Source organism: Pezoporus occidentalis, unplaced genomic scaffold (assembly GCF_034315485.1).
Source record: "Pezoporus occidentalis ecotype Australia unplaced genomic scaffold, CSIRO_AGI_Poc_V1 ctg248, whole genome shotgun sequence".
NCBI classification, from domain to species: Eukaryota; Metazoa; Chordata; class Aves; order Psittaciformes; family Psittacidae; genus Pezoporus; species Pezoporus occidentalis.
In genome coordinates this window covers 417,652-432,853 of record NW_026914372.1, presented here as the reverse complement: position 1 = coordinate 432,853, position 15,202 = coordinate 417,652, and the positions used below count along the sequence as shown (strand labels likewise).

The following is a 15,202-nucleotide window of genomic DNA, read 5'->3' as shown; positions in this document are numbered from 1 at the left end:
CCTCTGTTCACTAGCTGCTGAGCCTGGAGGATAATTTCCATGGGGTTAATACTTTTAGCAAGAGTTGTCCAGGACTGGTTTGCTGTCAGATCGCCAAAGCCTGCCCCATGCACATCACTTGCTGACTCTAGTCAGTAAGGCAGGCCTGCCTCAACAAGACAAACACTTAGGCTTAAAGGGCAGTTTCTTCCTTTCCTTAGTGTGACTACACATGCAAAACCAGAAGATTACCACAAGAGCAAGTTTTAGCAGCTGAGTTGATAATATGAGCCTGCACCCAGGATTATTATTTATGTGAGGATTTCAGGACTGTATTAGGAAAACACAAAATTAGTCTCTGTACCTGAGCATGGATTTCTTTTTCAGCCTGCTTGTGATAAAGGACAAGTTTCTTCAGCATACATTCTACTGGAACCAGGTTTAATCCCCAGTTATTTCTTATAGATGCTCTGTAGAAGTTTGATTAATTCAGTCGACCTCCAACCCTTCCTCCCCAGGCAAATGGCTGAAATCAAGAGTATCCTGTAAAGCCACTACTCAGTTACCAGCTGGGATGTCTTCTGGACATTTGTCACCATTGCTGGAGTCTGTACCTTCTACAGGCAGCTGTCAGGCCACACAAGAGTGGTATGGTACAGTCCTGTTCTACATATAAAATAATTTTACTTAATCTACTTGCTTTGGGCTCTAGAACTTCTCTGTGGCTAACTAAATAGTTGTCCTACGTTATGATCCTAGCCTTAGCTGCCTTAGGAGAGCAATATAATCTGCCTTACATAGGTAATTCCCAGGTACCACACTTTTTTTACTTACCTTTCTGTGTCAGAGAAATGGCTTTCATTCACTGCGCCTTATGCGTCAGTTGCTAACAGCACCAGCTACTTCTTTTCAGCACTTTGAGATTTACAGATAAGACATGCATACCAGGCATATCTTTAAGAGTTTTGGCCATGAATTTTTGCTTTGAGATTCTCCAACCAAAAGTAGGGCTTCACTGAAACCAAAAAGTTATATAGAAATGACTTCTTCGGTATGATATGGAATTGATTTGGAAAGCTGGCTGAAATGAGCATGGTGGTCTCCTATCAACATTTTCAACTTTTCCTATTGTCTTGATACAAAATGTCAAATATGATTTCCCCAAGTTTTGTTTTGCAAGTTGTTTTGTCTTTCTATTACAAATCGGAACAGAAACTAATTTTCACTTGCCAAAATTCATCTAAATCTTTTTTTTTTATGGTAAGATCTGCTTATTTCTTGTCCTAGGGGATTACTGACACAAACAGATCTTAAAAACAGGCTATTTACTGAAAACGGATTGTAACGGCCACATGTCAGCTCCTGACCCAATTATATGCCTTCAAGACCAAGGCAGTCAACTAATTTACTTTAATCCATGACCATTTCCCAGAGCACCACACTGAAGGATGGGAGTTGGATGGCTTTTTGTCTCACAGTTCCATGTGAGTGCTCGCTCCAAACCTTTCTGGGCTCTTTCAAAATCAGTGAACACTGATTTCCAATGTGTCCCCTTGATGCTTGGTAATTCTTAGTACTTGTAAAATATTGTGTATTCACAAAGATCTCTGTGGAAAATAGTATGTGTTGCCCACGTTTCCATAAATAAATAAAAAGCATTAGTCCCACCACTCCTTCCAGTAAATATTATCCAATCTTGCAAAGATGAATCCACGAAGAATATAATTCATGGAAACATTTCTATTAATTATTTATTGATTATATTAATTATATATAATTCATATAACTTATCCATCATTATGTATTTATATTGTTTATACTTATAATATTCGTGTTATAAAGCTCTAGATATGCCTGCATGTTTTCCATTACAGCCTTTATGATAAATTCAACCTTATTAAATTTAGGTTTTCAACAATCATAATAAAATAACTTTGGGTTATTCTGACAAATCCCAAGTAATTTAAATAGAATTTTATAGAGGCAAAATTTGAGGGCATTGGCTTTTTTGCCTGGAATTTCTGGATGTGAAGCTCCATAGCTGGAGTGGCTTGACCCACACCTGTGGACACCAGAAAACCCCAGACAAAAGACTGCTTACTGTACTAGCGCAGACCTACATCATGGATACATCAGACCCATCTTACAAGTACGCTGGACATGCACAGCAAAATCAACATATTCTTGGTCAGTGGGATCCACACATATAAACTGCTGCACCTGTGCAGTAATGCTGACATATCCCAGATGCTGTGCATTCATTGCACATGGATTTTGCTGCTCCTGTACCAACACCTGTTATAGGAATCGCATTCAGAAACTCAACATCCCTATTTTTTGCAAACTTATCCTCCAGATTTGATTATACTTCACTGTATAATGAAATTGTGAGTATCATCTCCCACGTTCACTGTGCTGCTTCACCAGCTGGCACTGAAACACCCTTTTTTTCAGGATGCTGTCCATATTGCCAGTAAGCTCCACTGCTCTTCACTGTGAAACCAGTACCTCAGCTCCCTTCACTGCCGTGTGTCTCCTAAAGCATTCAGTTTCCACTGATATATGGCTCATCATTAATTCATAAGTGCTCAATTATCTCAGCAACTCTTTCTTTTTTTCGTGTGTGTGTAACCTTTCAGCTTGTGGGTGGTTTTGTTTCTATAGTGCTTATCACCATAACAACCCTCTCCCCAGAAAAAAAACCCACAACCTTGAATGATTTACTACGCTGTCTTGATTTATGTATGTATTCCAGGTCCAAAGTCCTTAGATGCAGGATGTTAACAGCAGGTGAATACTTCTGGAGAATTTTACCTTGTTAAGGAATTGCCTAAAAGAATGAGTCACTTGCTACATCAACTAAAAATACAAAATCCCAATGGGGTGTGGCAGCTGTTTCCCATATCCATGAGACTGAAGCATTAATCATCCCATTGAGGTTAGCTGGAATTAGCCTTCCCTAGCATCTAACCATGCACATTTTTCATTGCTCAACCCCCCCCCCCCCCCCGAGTCAAGATCCAAGTGTGCTTGGAATCTTCTAAACTGCTCCCTCTTCTCCGGGGTTGGATTAGAAGGAGCTACCCTGCAGCCTGAAGCTCGCTGGAGTTGTTCAGAGAATTTTAGTGAGCACAGATTTAGGCTGCTGCTGCATACGGACTGGAAGGTAAATAAGAATACAAATGTTCTTCATGGCGAAAAAAATGGTCATTATAGAAACCCCCCCATTATCTTCTAGGAAATTATCTAGGAAAATCTAAAAGGAACAAAAATATTACCCCTAATTGTATTAAAGAGTAATGAAGCGCAGGGTGGGGAGAGGACACACACACAAAACCAAAAGAAACCCATGCAAGCTGCCAGCATCCAGGGTGGTGTGTTTTAAAACTAAGACATTTAAGGAATAGTACAGCTAAAAAAAAACAGAATCGTGAACCTCTTTCTGGAAATCACAAGCTGCAGGCTCCTTTAAGACAGCGATGGCTAACAGGAGATTTGCTTTCTGTAAAAGCACAGGGAGAAAGAGTTGTTCAGGATACAGAATGACACTAGCATAAGGTTATCTGCAGGCCATGTATGATCCAAGAATTAGAATGGGAAGGTTTCTCATCACAGGAGAACTGCAGCCTTCCACTGAAAATAGCAAACAAGTACTCTTTTTTTTCCTCACTATTTAAAGTTCTGGAACAGCATAGGAAAGGTGCTTGCACAGTTTTGATAAACAAAGAACATGCTTCCCACATCTGAGACCTCCTGTAGGCTGTTGCACACTCAAAATGTTTAGAGTTCCCCCTCAATTTGTGATGCATTAGAAAGATTTTGACTTCATAAAGAGTTCTTTTCTGCCTAGCACTTCCAGTGGAAGTGCACAGACGTGTTTTACAATGCATACTCAAGCCTATTTGGCTGGAAAATGAAGTTGTTGCCTCCTGGACATGAGGTCTGTAACTTCATTTTGTTAATCTGACACTTCATAAATACTGACACTCATGTTAAGAGGAGGAAAGAATGGTTATTTGCTTGAGCTTATGAAATGAATCTATGAAGCACAAACAGCACAAGGTTTCTACAACCATCAGTTAAACCAGTTTTAATTACGCCACCATATTTGAAAGGACTGCCACATACATGAGTATTACTTGAGAGTAATTAATGACTATATGCAATAGCTTTGTCACAAATATCTTAAACATGTAACATGCTGGTTATGCTTCTACCCCTCCCAGTGTATTCAGAGCCAAGTTTATTTTACATTTGTGCTTTTTTGACAAGTTATGACAATGCTTACAAAAAAAAACATAAAAAAAAGACATCTTATGTTAAACCTTATTACCTATCCTCCCTCTCATTAGGAAGGGTGTCCATTTTATTATGTATTTTCTCCTTCTCAGCTTTAGCTGTGCAAGGATTTTCCATACTTGGGATTCTCTGCTGTGTTTTGAATTCACTAGGAAATAGGCAAGTAGGTACTATCATTACTCATGATACAGGTAAGTCAACACAGTATTCCCCACCAGCCAGTACTGTACAGAAAAGGGGGGAGGGACACATTAATCACAGGATTCTCTTCTTCACCAAGAATCATAAATACAGTTGATTATACATGCAATGACTTAGCTTGTAACACAGTTCTGAAGTCTGCAGACATTTATGCTCTGTACAGTTATAAAATACAGGCCTGGAAGGGACCTTCAGAAGTCACATGGCTTTTCCATAACAGAATCATACGAAATATATATAGAATTACCAAATTAAAATAGGTATTATAAAATGGAAAGCTGTATATACACAACAAATACTGGGCATTGAAAATGCTTAGTTCTAAATGGCTGTAGCTTTACAGTATGCTGGTTAATGCTTTGTAAGTTTGATTTTGTACATGTGCATGAATACATATACCCACACACCCTCTCCTAAGTGCTTGAGTCACAATAGTAGGAAGCAATTCCCCAGCTGCTCGTTACAGAGTAACACAGAGCATTTGCCTTCCACTCTATCTGTACCCCCCTCGGAATCTGTCTCTACTAGAGCTACTTCCCCCATAGCTGCAAGAGGAGCTCCACAAATGAGTCTCTTCATTCTTCTTCCCAAGATGTAGAAAGCTCTCAGCAAAGATAGACCATAATTAAACCTGATGTAAGCTGCTGCAGATCCATGACCAATACAGAGAAGTCTCCAGAATCACTGTCTCCAGAAACACAAGCTAGGAGCCAGCCCAATTACTTTCCGAGACGGGTGTCTGTATGAAGTTTGCATACACAAATTGCTCACAGAACTGCTTTTCTGTATTTACCTGTTATCCCTAGTGACTCACAAAGCAGTCTCAAGTTTACAAAGCTCTGGAGTACCTACAGTGTGCTTCAGAAACTTTTGGAAGTTTTCAGCACCTATGCCAAGATTTTCCTCCAAAGCACAGCTGATAATTAAAAACACTGCAGTTTAAAAGTAGACAAAGGATAGTGTATGTACTACTCAAAGGTATTTGTATTTTCTAAACCAGCATCCCTCAAAAATCATGTAAAAATATGATGTGGTACAACATCCAAAAGTTTGACTCTCTGTGACAATGTAAATTAAAATTGTATGTAGCTCCGTCACAAGTCCTGCAGCAGCCACAAACATACCAGCATTACATTAGCCACTGTTATACACACACCAGCTCTATGCTTTAGAGATCTTCATCCAACAGCACCAATGGGTGGAAAATAAATTTTTATTTTCCCCTTAATTCAAATGGTTAATAGTCAACAATAGTCCAGTAACCGCAATAAGAAGAGATTCTTAGACAGTCAGTGACTGTGATAGTCTCAGGGAAGCTCCTTCCTTGGGACTGATTTTGGTAGAAAAAGAATTTTTTGGAAGGTTTTTTTTTTCTAGTTCCATTTAAGGCAATTTTGTCAGAGGTGAAAACAAAATAACCTACAAGTCCCTCTGTGTTGTTTAAAATCCCTCCTCTTCCTTTCTACACTGTATCTTTATTCATAAGTAAGTGTTTGAATAAAATAAGGATGACTCATTAGTTGGGAGAGGAAAGAGCAAGTAAACCAAATAAAATTGACATGAGAATATGTAAATAACACTTTAGGTAAAAGCTATTTGCTTAATGTTTGCTTAATGATGACAATGTTTTTACTAATTTATTACCGGGTCTAGTAAGAAATACTCTGGAGAAATAAGGTAGATTTTTTTCAGTCTCCTATATTCACACCAAATTTACAGCAGGGGCACTCCTCTGTTATTTCGATAGTCAATTGTACTTGGACTTAATCTTTCAATTTAAGTATGGTGCTCTCTCTGGGGAGGAGTAGTAATAGGTAGGCTTGATGTTTCCCAGGACTTCATCTTCCCAGTTGGGGAGACAGCAGAAAAAGAAAGCACAACCTATTACAACAACAGTGCTGGCCCAACCGAAGCCATAGGCCCAGCTGAACATGTTATCTCCTATCAGTGGAATTTCTTCAGTGAATTTTACTGGGTAGATGACCAAGCCTATGATCTGGAATGCAGCTGGAGAGAGAAATAAAGAAAAGCAGGAGTAAATAACACAGAATGTATTACATTTCCCACTAAAAAAGATACCTGGAGATAACTGCATATCTTTCTAAGATATGTAAAGATTAGCTTCAGTCATACAGTCAGATCTGCATTCTTAGAGGTAAACGACTTCTGGCCAAGGCAGATCCCCACCCCTATCTGACTGCAGGTGATGTTGCTAGGTTGCTAAGGCACATACCTGCATGCTGTGACTAGCCCTGTTCTACAGCTCAGCAACCATGATCCCTGCAGAGCCAGTTACCACCCACTTGTACCATAGCCACATCGCTCTTCCCCCCCTTGGGAAGGTGGAAAGTGCCCAGGACTCTCAGCTGCCATGTGATATGCAGGGCCAGAGGTGTTGGTTGCCTCCATACACTGCTTTTGAGAAAGTGCTAACTGCCAAAAGCCACTGGAGCTTCTCTAACCATTATCCTCTCAGAGCATAAATCAACATTCCTTTGTTCCCCATAAAAATGAATCAAAAACCAGAAAAGGCAGCTTACTTCATAAGGGAATCTCTACCTACCATGTTTTCCTCTTAAGCTTGTTTTACATCTAAAATAACCTTGTCTTTGTGCCCAGCCTTACCAACAACGAAGAGCAAGCCTCCAATTCCTCGAACGAAGTTGAAGCGAAGTATCTCAATTGAGAACGCGATGACTGCAAGGGCAAAACAAATGACCAGGATCACAAAGCCCACAAGGTAGGTGGCAGCTGCTGCTCTCCCCCATCCTTGAAGAGAAAATAAGAAATATGTTACACACAGCACTGCACTGAACTGCAGATCACTGCAGGGCTTTGGTTTCCTTTAATGATTTTTTGTTGAAACCCTTTAATGTAAGAAGCTTGTCCTATGTCAAAGCAACACTGGATGCCTCCAAAGTGCACAGCTGCAAAGGAGAAAGGCACTATTGTTGGTGGAGCAGCCACAGAACTCCCCGCATACTAACCTGTCCTGCTAAAAAGAGGGATGAAGTGCAGCATGATACTAGAAATAACACCTCCAAACTCTGTATCTGTAAGAGACCCAAAGACACCTGAGCAGATAGGACACAACCACTCAGAATGTACTCTTATCATTATTGTTCCTGTTCAACATGCAAGTTTACAAAACCACTTCCATGCCTGGGGAAGTATGAAAGCAGGCAAGAGTGTACCACCACAGGAGATAATGCTGGGAAAAAATAGTGCTGTCAGCATACAGATTCTTGCCTGTTTGTTTTTGACAAGAATAATGCACATGGAGCAAAATTGGCATGACCAAAAAGAAATAGATTTGTAATAGCTGAGGTGAGAGATGACAAAGAGAAAGCTCTTGAAGCTAAATATCTATTCACAGCTGGAAAAGAAAATAGGAACAGCTAAAATGTAGTAGGTGGAGGAGAAACAGCAGAAACTGAGGTGAAGTGGAAGAGTCCTCTTTGAATTGTTACTTTGACATTTGAAGCAACCGGGTAGTACAGATCCTTAGGATCAAGCAACTGCAGACTGGAAGAGGCTCAAGCACGAAGCAAGTGGCCTTACTCAGGAGAGCAGCACCAGAAACCACAACTCACCCACTACAGGCCAGGGCAGCAAAGGTAAGACAACAGCCAGTATTTCCCTTTCCATACTGCCACAGGCTTGTGGAAAGGCACTCATTATGGGCAGACCCTGTGCTCTTTAGAAACCAAGCAGGAGTTCAGATGAGCCCAACACAAACAGACGTGTTCCTGCCCCGGAGGCAGGATACCTGCCCACATGGACTGAACCATTGGGCTAGTGCTTTGTTTTCCAGTCAGCTGTCATCACAGCTCACTTCTACATCTGCATAATGTGGGTTTCTACTTTCACACATTCAGACAGGGGTAGGGTCAGCTTCCGAGCTCCCTCTAATGTAGGAATAAAGAAAGCAGCAAGATTTAGGTCAGGACATAAAAAAAAAACAAAAACAAGTCTCTTTCATCAGAGCTCTGTTCCCACACAGCTGAAGAAACTCTGTAGACACCCTGCTTTCAATGTAGGCCTCTGGTCCCTCTGTGCAAAAACTAAGGAAAAAGACAGTGAAACGGAGAACTTTTTCCTAAAGAGTTAAAATCCTCCACCTTAACTCACATACTAGTTCCATAAATGGGGAAAACAGTAATTTGAGACAGAGAACGCTGTAAAACTATTTCAGACACCTCTACTACATATATCAATTTACTCTCTGAAAGCAAAGCACTGTTTTACAGCCATTTTCATGAGATCAGTCTCAACCAGTTTCTTTCCCCCTACTCCCACAGCAAAGTGAAATACAGTAGCCATCCATCAGCCACATCTCATCCCTACCACCTGAAGACAGTCATGCTGGCATAGAAAGGGTAAGGAAAAGGCTTTTCTTTACCCTGTCACTTCTTGACACTATTCAAGACAGCAAAACCTTTTCTAATTCCTTCTCCTTCAGGTAGCTGTGGATGTTTCATAACTCTTCCCTAACAGTGCTGCGGGGTGAGGAGGAAGGGAGGACACCTGATGAACGTCTGGAGATTAAAGCTGCGTCAGCGGTCTGATAAAATCTTTTAATACAAAATATTCTGACATACTTAGCACAGGTACTGGGTATTGTCTCCACAATAGGATTTAGAGATAACTAATACAAAGGGATAGTTAATCATTACACACAGCCAGCCCAGGAAAACTGATTCAGATTAAATGACCTAGGAATGCTATTTATTGATATTTGCCCTATTAAAAAAGCACAACCACGAGAAGGAACACCTAGTTATCAAAGCACATTCCCTTTCAAAAGCATTACATATGCTGGCACAGTACAGGAAGCCAAGCATAGCATCTGCCTGATAAAATTTAGGTTGCAAATTCAAATACCCCTGCAGGTTAGACACCTTGAGGTTGGTGCAACACAAAAATGACTGGAGGAGATAAGCCAGAAAGCCCCCAGTGCTCTCTGCTATTTCCATATCCTCTGTACTTACCTTACAAGCATAACAAGCTTTTGGATACAGGTCACCCCTGGCTCCACTCACAGTGATTTATTTTCTTGTCTCTGGCAATATGAAAGTGACAACACACAACTGTAGGAGATCTTGTCAGGAAGTTAATATCAAGCCCAGCTTTGCTTCAAGTCTTCAAAAACAGGACTGTATGAGGCACCACCATTATGAAATTCAATGGGTTCTGTGCTCACATGTGACAGAGCTCAGTGCTGGTGACCCTGTATCTTCCCCTCTTTCTCCTGCTGGATTATCTTCTCCAGCAGCAGTTATCAGTGGATTGATAATGACAAGACTGATTCATAGGTGCTGGCCACAGCACTGGATAGGTCTACTCTGGTCTGGACTAGACAACTGCCATCAAACAGCCACAAGAGCCCTGGTAGGAGTCACAGGAGGAGCAGCAAAAAGCTTTGGACTTGTGTATATTTGCACAGTATAAGGGAAATAAGAGAAAATACAAGAAAATACAACGACTATATGAAAAAAAAATCTGAAAAAAAAAAAAACAATTGTAAGTCTTTTAATAAGTGACTGATGGGAGAGGTTCAGGTGGGAGGTTCAGGTGGGAGGTTGCACCCTTACCGAGCACAGGGTGCAGCCCAGCCACTCTCCTTTCCCACACAAGCCATTGCTACTCCCATTAACAGGGAGAGCTTTCAGCAGAGGGGCTGCTGCAGGGCTCCAACTGAAATCGCTGTTTCTCTGTGCAGGATCCCCGTACCTATCAAGGCTGGCTTTCCCAGCTCCTTTCCTTCCCAGAGACTCCCGAGAGCTGATCAAGCCCCCTGCAGGCATACAGCTCTTCTGTCTCCTGCAAGATCCTCCACCTACAGCTCCAAGCTGCTGGGAGGGGAGAGCTGCAGATTTACATTATCACTGCTGCCCTCGGAACTGGAGTGACCTGCTCACACTCAAAGAGGTATCAGCTCCAGTTTCTAGGTGGTTTGTGCTCAGAAGGACCTTGTAATCATGAGACATTTAGCCAGAATTTAAAGTTTTTCCATAGAAGATTCTCAGGTCCCTTCATTTAGCAGGGAGAGTATTTCTTACTCAAAATAGGCACAAATACGATGTCTGTTTATGAAATCACACACCACCACAATGATTTGGGGCTGCATAAATAGGAGAACAGAAAACCAGAATAGTTGTAGGTATTAGTGTTCCCTAGCTCAACTTTGCCTCAAACGAGAGTCAAGTACTTTGTGTCTAATCAACAGAAAGGTATTTATCAATTAGGCGGTGTTGAAAGAACATTAGAAAACTGTTCAGGGGCTGAAGGTCTATAATTATTAGGAAGGATTAAGACTTTTATTACATAGCTTGATTAATGATGACTGTGGAAAGGAACTAAGCTGCAAATATTATTGTGCAAATAACTAGGAGGGGTCAGGATTATTTAATGATGAATACCACTAATATGATGAAATTAAAAAACAGCAAGCAACAGAACCATAGCATAAGGTGTATTTCTTGATTTTATTCAGCCTCAGCCTTAACCAGGAAGGAGATGGAAGCTCTACAGGGTAGGATATTTAAGTCTAGACTTCACTTCAGAAATTAATAAAGGGGCTGGGAAAATAGTCCATCAGGAAGATGAACTGCTATAGAATTTGAAGCAACAAGCCTCTCTCACCTTTGTTCACCTACTTACAAAAGCAGAAACTAGTTTGTTAGCTTGTGAATAACTGGAATCTTGGGGTAGATGTTTTTACCATGATATGCATAGATGAGGCATGTTTTTACACTGTAGTTATAATACTTTCCTGTATATAAATGACAGTAGCAATTCTTGTTTGGCCTTGTCAGTCCATTCCATAGAATGCCCCAATATACCTGCTTTTGCTGATGGAACAAAAGAATAGCAAACTGCAAGCAAGAGAGCTCTGTCACTATTTTTCTTGCTCACAGAATGTGCAAATTTCCATGGTAGCACGACTGGTGAAGGAAAGGTATGTGCATACCCACTGCAAGCACAGGACAGCCCAGAATCAAACGTTCACTGGGAGGGCTGGCTGGGAATTAGCACTGGGAATCACAGTTCTGTTTTGGATTTAGAAGTGCAGGAAAAGCAATTGCTTACTATCAAACTATTGAATAAAACCCACTGGTACAAACCTGGCTTCAGCCTCTTGGCTCTGCTGGGAGCTCAGGAAAGGCACAGTCCTATATATTTCCAGCTTTTAACATCTCCAGATTACTAGCAGCAGAAGTGTGCATGCCCAGGGGCCAGAAAAGCCCTCTGGCAAGGGACACCGGCCTCGCCTGTTGCGGAGATCTTTTACTGGGGAGATGCAATAAATGTCTCCTGGCTGTAGCCAGGGACACCAACTGCTACACCTTTGCCATTATCCTTCTCCAAATGCCTGCATTTGGCTGACACTATCCTGGCACCGTAAATCAGAGAAGCATGCCTGAAGAGGCACACTGGAAAGGTAAGTACATGTAACAATCCTTCTCTACTTATCTGGCCCCTTGGAGAAGTTAAGACATTCACTCAGATTCACCAATAAACTGTGGTATCAAAGTCCAAGCTTCTAAGGACACAGGTATAGTGGCACAGCCACAATAAAACATGATTCAAAAAAGCTGGGCTCCTACTTCTAAGTTCCACACCCCCCCCCTTTTTTTTTTTGGCACTAAGGATCCAGATGAATGCTTCCTTTTTTTTTTACTCTGGCTCCTGTGTGCTTAATAAATACCAACTGTCTTTTAGGAATACAAGCAAGAGTTAATCTCTTTGGCATCACCTTTACTGCACATACACACCCATCTTTTACAGTGATAATTCAGAGTTAAATTGATGGGAGCAAGCCATTCAGAAGCACTGGGAGGACACAGCTATGCACATGTACTGCTCCTAAACTTAGAGCTTCATCATTATAAAGACAACTACCCTCTCCAAGTAACCGCATTGCAAACAATTCTTGTCAGATCAGACAGCTTACCGATATTAAACACACAGTCAACAGTTTAATCCTGCAGTGGTCCAGACTAAGTCATCTTGAGTCCTATTCTAGTGCAGCACAGCAGCTCTGCATTGCAACACTTTGATAATACACAAGTGCTGCCAGACAGGACACTTCCCAGACACAAACCAGTATGGAGTTCCAAACAAAATCCCTTTCCCACCTCCCTACCAAATGACATCCTACTCTTCTTTTTTCCCCACTTCTTCCCTCTTATGCGGCAAGTGTGTATTTAGAAACAATGCAGTTGAGAAGACACTTCTATTTGCAAATGTTTGTCTGCTCCTGCTCTTCCCTCCCTCCCGCCCCCCCCCCCCCTTTAAAATAAGTTACCCATCTGCTTCTTCTCTTCCACTTCTTAGTATGCAGCTCAATTAAGAAATTGTCTAATGGAGCTTTCCATTAATGGGGATCCACTCTGAAGTTTTCATTTCATCGGGAGAGGTGCAGGACATATAGTGCATAGTAGTTACAGTACATAGTCGTACAGTAGCAAAACACAAGCTATTCATCTCAATTAATTAACTTTTATTTTCCTGCAGCAGTGCTGTAAATGCCTGGTAGGCATTTTTTCCTTTGTAAATGCCCTCTCCTATTTTGAGCCTGATGGCATTAACATATAAAACAGGGAACAAAATAAATCAAACTTGAACTCATATCCTGTTGAGATGTAAATAGTATTTGAGCAGACAGTGGCATTGATGTCATGAAAATTAGAGAAGAGGCAAAGTGAAGTTGGTGTAAATAAGCCAAGGATTTAAATGAGTTTTGGGTTAAACAAGGCAAGGCTTAAATGACTGAAGTCAAGGATACTCTTCTTCTCTAACAGCTTGTTAACTATTAAAAACAGCATAAAGTTGCTTTTGCCCCACAACGCCTAGGGCTGACGCAAAGAACACACCCATCAGCACTCAGGGACATGACATGAGCAGCTGTGTCACTACAGGAGAAAGCAGAAGTGTATGAGCACTTCTTCCCTGTGCAATGCAAATCTCGGCAGCTCTGCACTAGCTTTTCCTGTGTCTAATGGGGGAGACAGACATTTATGTCACTCCAGCCAGATTTCTGCCACCTACAATATAATCTGCAGTCATCACCTGGCTGAGGATCAAAGCCACTGCTCTTACAATATATTCAGGACTCAGCTCACAAATGAGTGTTGCAATGAAAAGCTGCTGGAAGTCAGTCCGCAGCACTGAGGCAGCAAGGGATCTGCACAGGGAAGCAGTCCCAGCTCTCCCAGCTGAAACACACCCTTCCAGCTTCCCAGTCCCCAAAGTACCCTCATCCGGGATCTTAAGGCGGGTCTGCTTATTTCTCCAGAAATACTTTGTTTGAAGGAAAAGCACATGTAATCAGACCCACGTCTTCTAGCAAATAACAAAAAGACCCCCCAAAACACCAGCAACTGGGAGTGTGCAGTAAGTACACTAAGTACACTGGCAGTGCCAGGTACGGAAGCATACAGAAGTTCATGATACAGAAGTTCAGTAAGTTAAAACAGAGGCATCCCCTGATTTAGGCCCCAGCTCAGTAGAAAGGTATACAGAGGAAACAGCATCTTTTTCCAGCCTGCAAATCCACATCAGGCCATTTGAAGCTGTAGGTCAGGAGGCATCCTAACAGCCACATTCCCTTGAGAAGGCAGGGTTAAACTAAGGTGCTCTCCCACTCCTGTGGGCCAGGGGCAAAACAATTTTACTATTATCCAGGTGTGGTTCTCCACCAACACCCTGCACGAACGTTTCCATGCTCACCATCCAACCAGTGAGGCCACCAGCACAAGGAGGAGAGATGGCTAAGTGCCAGGCCAGGCTGCTGAGGCTTGCAGCCAGCAGGTAGGCAAAAGTAAGCAGGGTGAGGAAGGGGCTTGTGGCCAATTGGTTCTCTTACTTTGGTTGTACCAATAGAAGAGACTGAATATTTGACTAACAGGTTGGAAGGGACCTCAAGGACCATCTGACTCAAACCAGATTGCTCTGAAGGTCTAGACCTGTGTTTCTTTGCTGGTTTAAGCCCTAAAACAGCACTAGCACTGACTCTGCAAGGGCAACTCCAACCCAGAAAGGAGCAGTTCCACGACAGCAGTGGGGAGGCCATCCATGGCAAGGCACCCCCTGCCTCCCAGCCATCGCTCACCGTAGTCCATGAGGGACTCGCAACTCCAGTTGAGGTCCTCCTCGCCGCGTGTGCAACTCTCCCAGAGTGACGCTTGCTGCACGTAGGGCTCGGACTCGGACTCCAGCCAGCCCCTGCCCGCCAGGGCGATGATGCCCATGATGATGGCGAGGCCCAGCAGCAGAGGCAGGAGCCATCGGCACCTCCAGCAGGCGAGGCCGCACGCCACCATCCTGCCCGGCCGGCGGGGACACCCGGCGAGCCCGAGCGCCGCGGGTACGGTGTGCGGGGACGCTGCGGCAGGACGGGACGGGACGGTGCGTGCGTGCCGATCCGAGCGGGTTTTTAAGGCGGCGGGGCGGAGGGAGTCCCACCCACATTCCTCTGACTAAGCCTGGCGGCGGCGGCCCTGACCGGTGTGGCTGGCGCGGTGGAGGGGAGGGAGCGCGGGATCCAGCGGGCCCGGCCCCGTTCCTGGCTCTGTCCCAGCTCCCCGCGTCCAGCCGCTCACCCTACCGTGCTCTGGCTGGCAGTTCGCCTTTTAGTGGCTCCCACCAAACCTTGGTTCTCGCAGTTTCAAAAGCCCTGCCCGGGTGTTTGAACCTCATCTTTCTCTTCGCTGTTCCT

The 15,202-nt window shown here is 42.9% G+C and overlaps 1 protein-coding gene across 1 annotated transcript; it reads right to left on the bottom strand.

Annotated features, from left to right (window-relative positions):
• Positions 1 to 4,054: 4,054 nt before the first annotated feature.
• On the bottom strand, positions 4,055 to 14,944 carry PERP (p53 apoptosis effector related to PMP22). Its single transcript, XM_062622808.1, has 3 exons — positions 14,597 to 14,944; positions 7,105 to 7,248; positions 4,055 to 6,486 (listed from the first exon to the last, which is right to left on the bottom strand). The coding sequence occupies exons 1-3, from the start codon at positions 14,805 to 14,807 to the stop codon at positions 6,251 to 6,253; spliced, it is 591 nt and encodes a 196-aa protein (XP_062478792.1). The 5' UTR covers positions 14,808 to 14,944; the 3' UTR covers positions 4,055 to 6,250.
• Between the last annotated feature and the right edge of the window lie 258 nt (positions 14,945 to 15,202).

Bases quoted from the DNA above. Each gene is read 5' to 3' on its own strand.
- PERP (XM_062622808.1), bottom strand. From the start codon at position 14,807: ATGGTGGCGTGCGGCCTCGCCTGCTGGAGGTGCCGATGGCTCCTGCCT. The intron at 7,249-14,596 runs GTGAGCGATGGC...TTTCTCTTCAAG, and splicing joins CGAGTCCCTCATGGACTACG to GATGGGGGAGAGCAGCAGCT. The intron at 6,487-7,104 runs GTAAGGCTGGGC...TTCTCTCTCCAG, and splicing joins AGGCTTGCTCTTCGTTGTTG to CTGCATTCCAGATCATAGGC.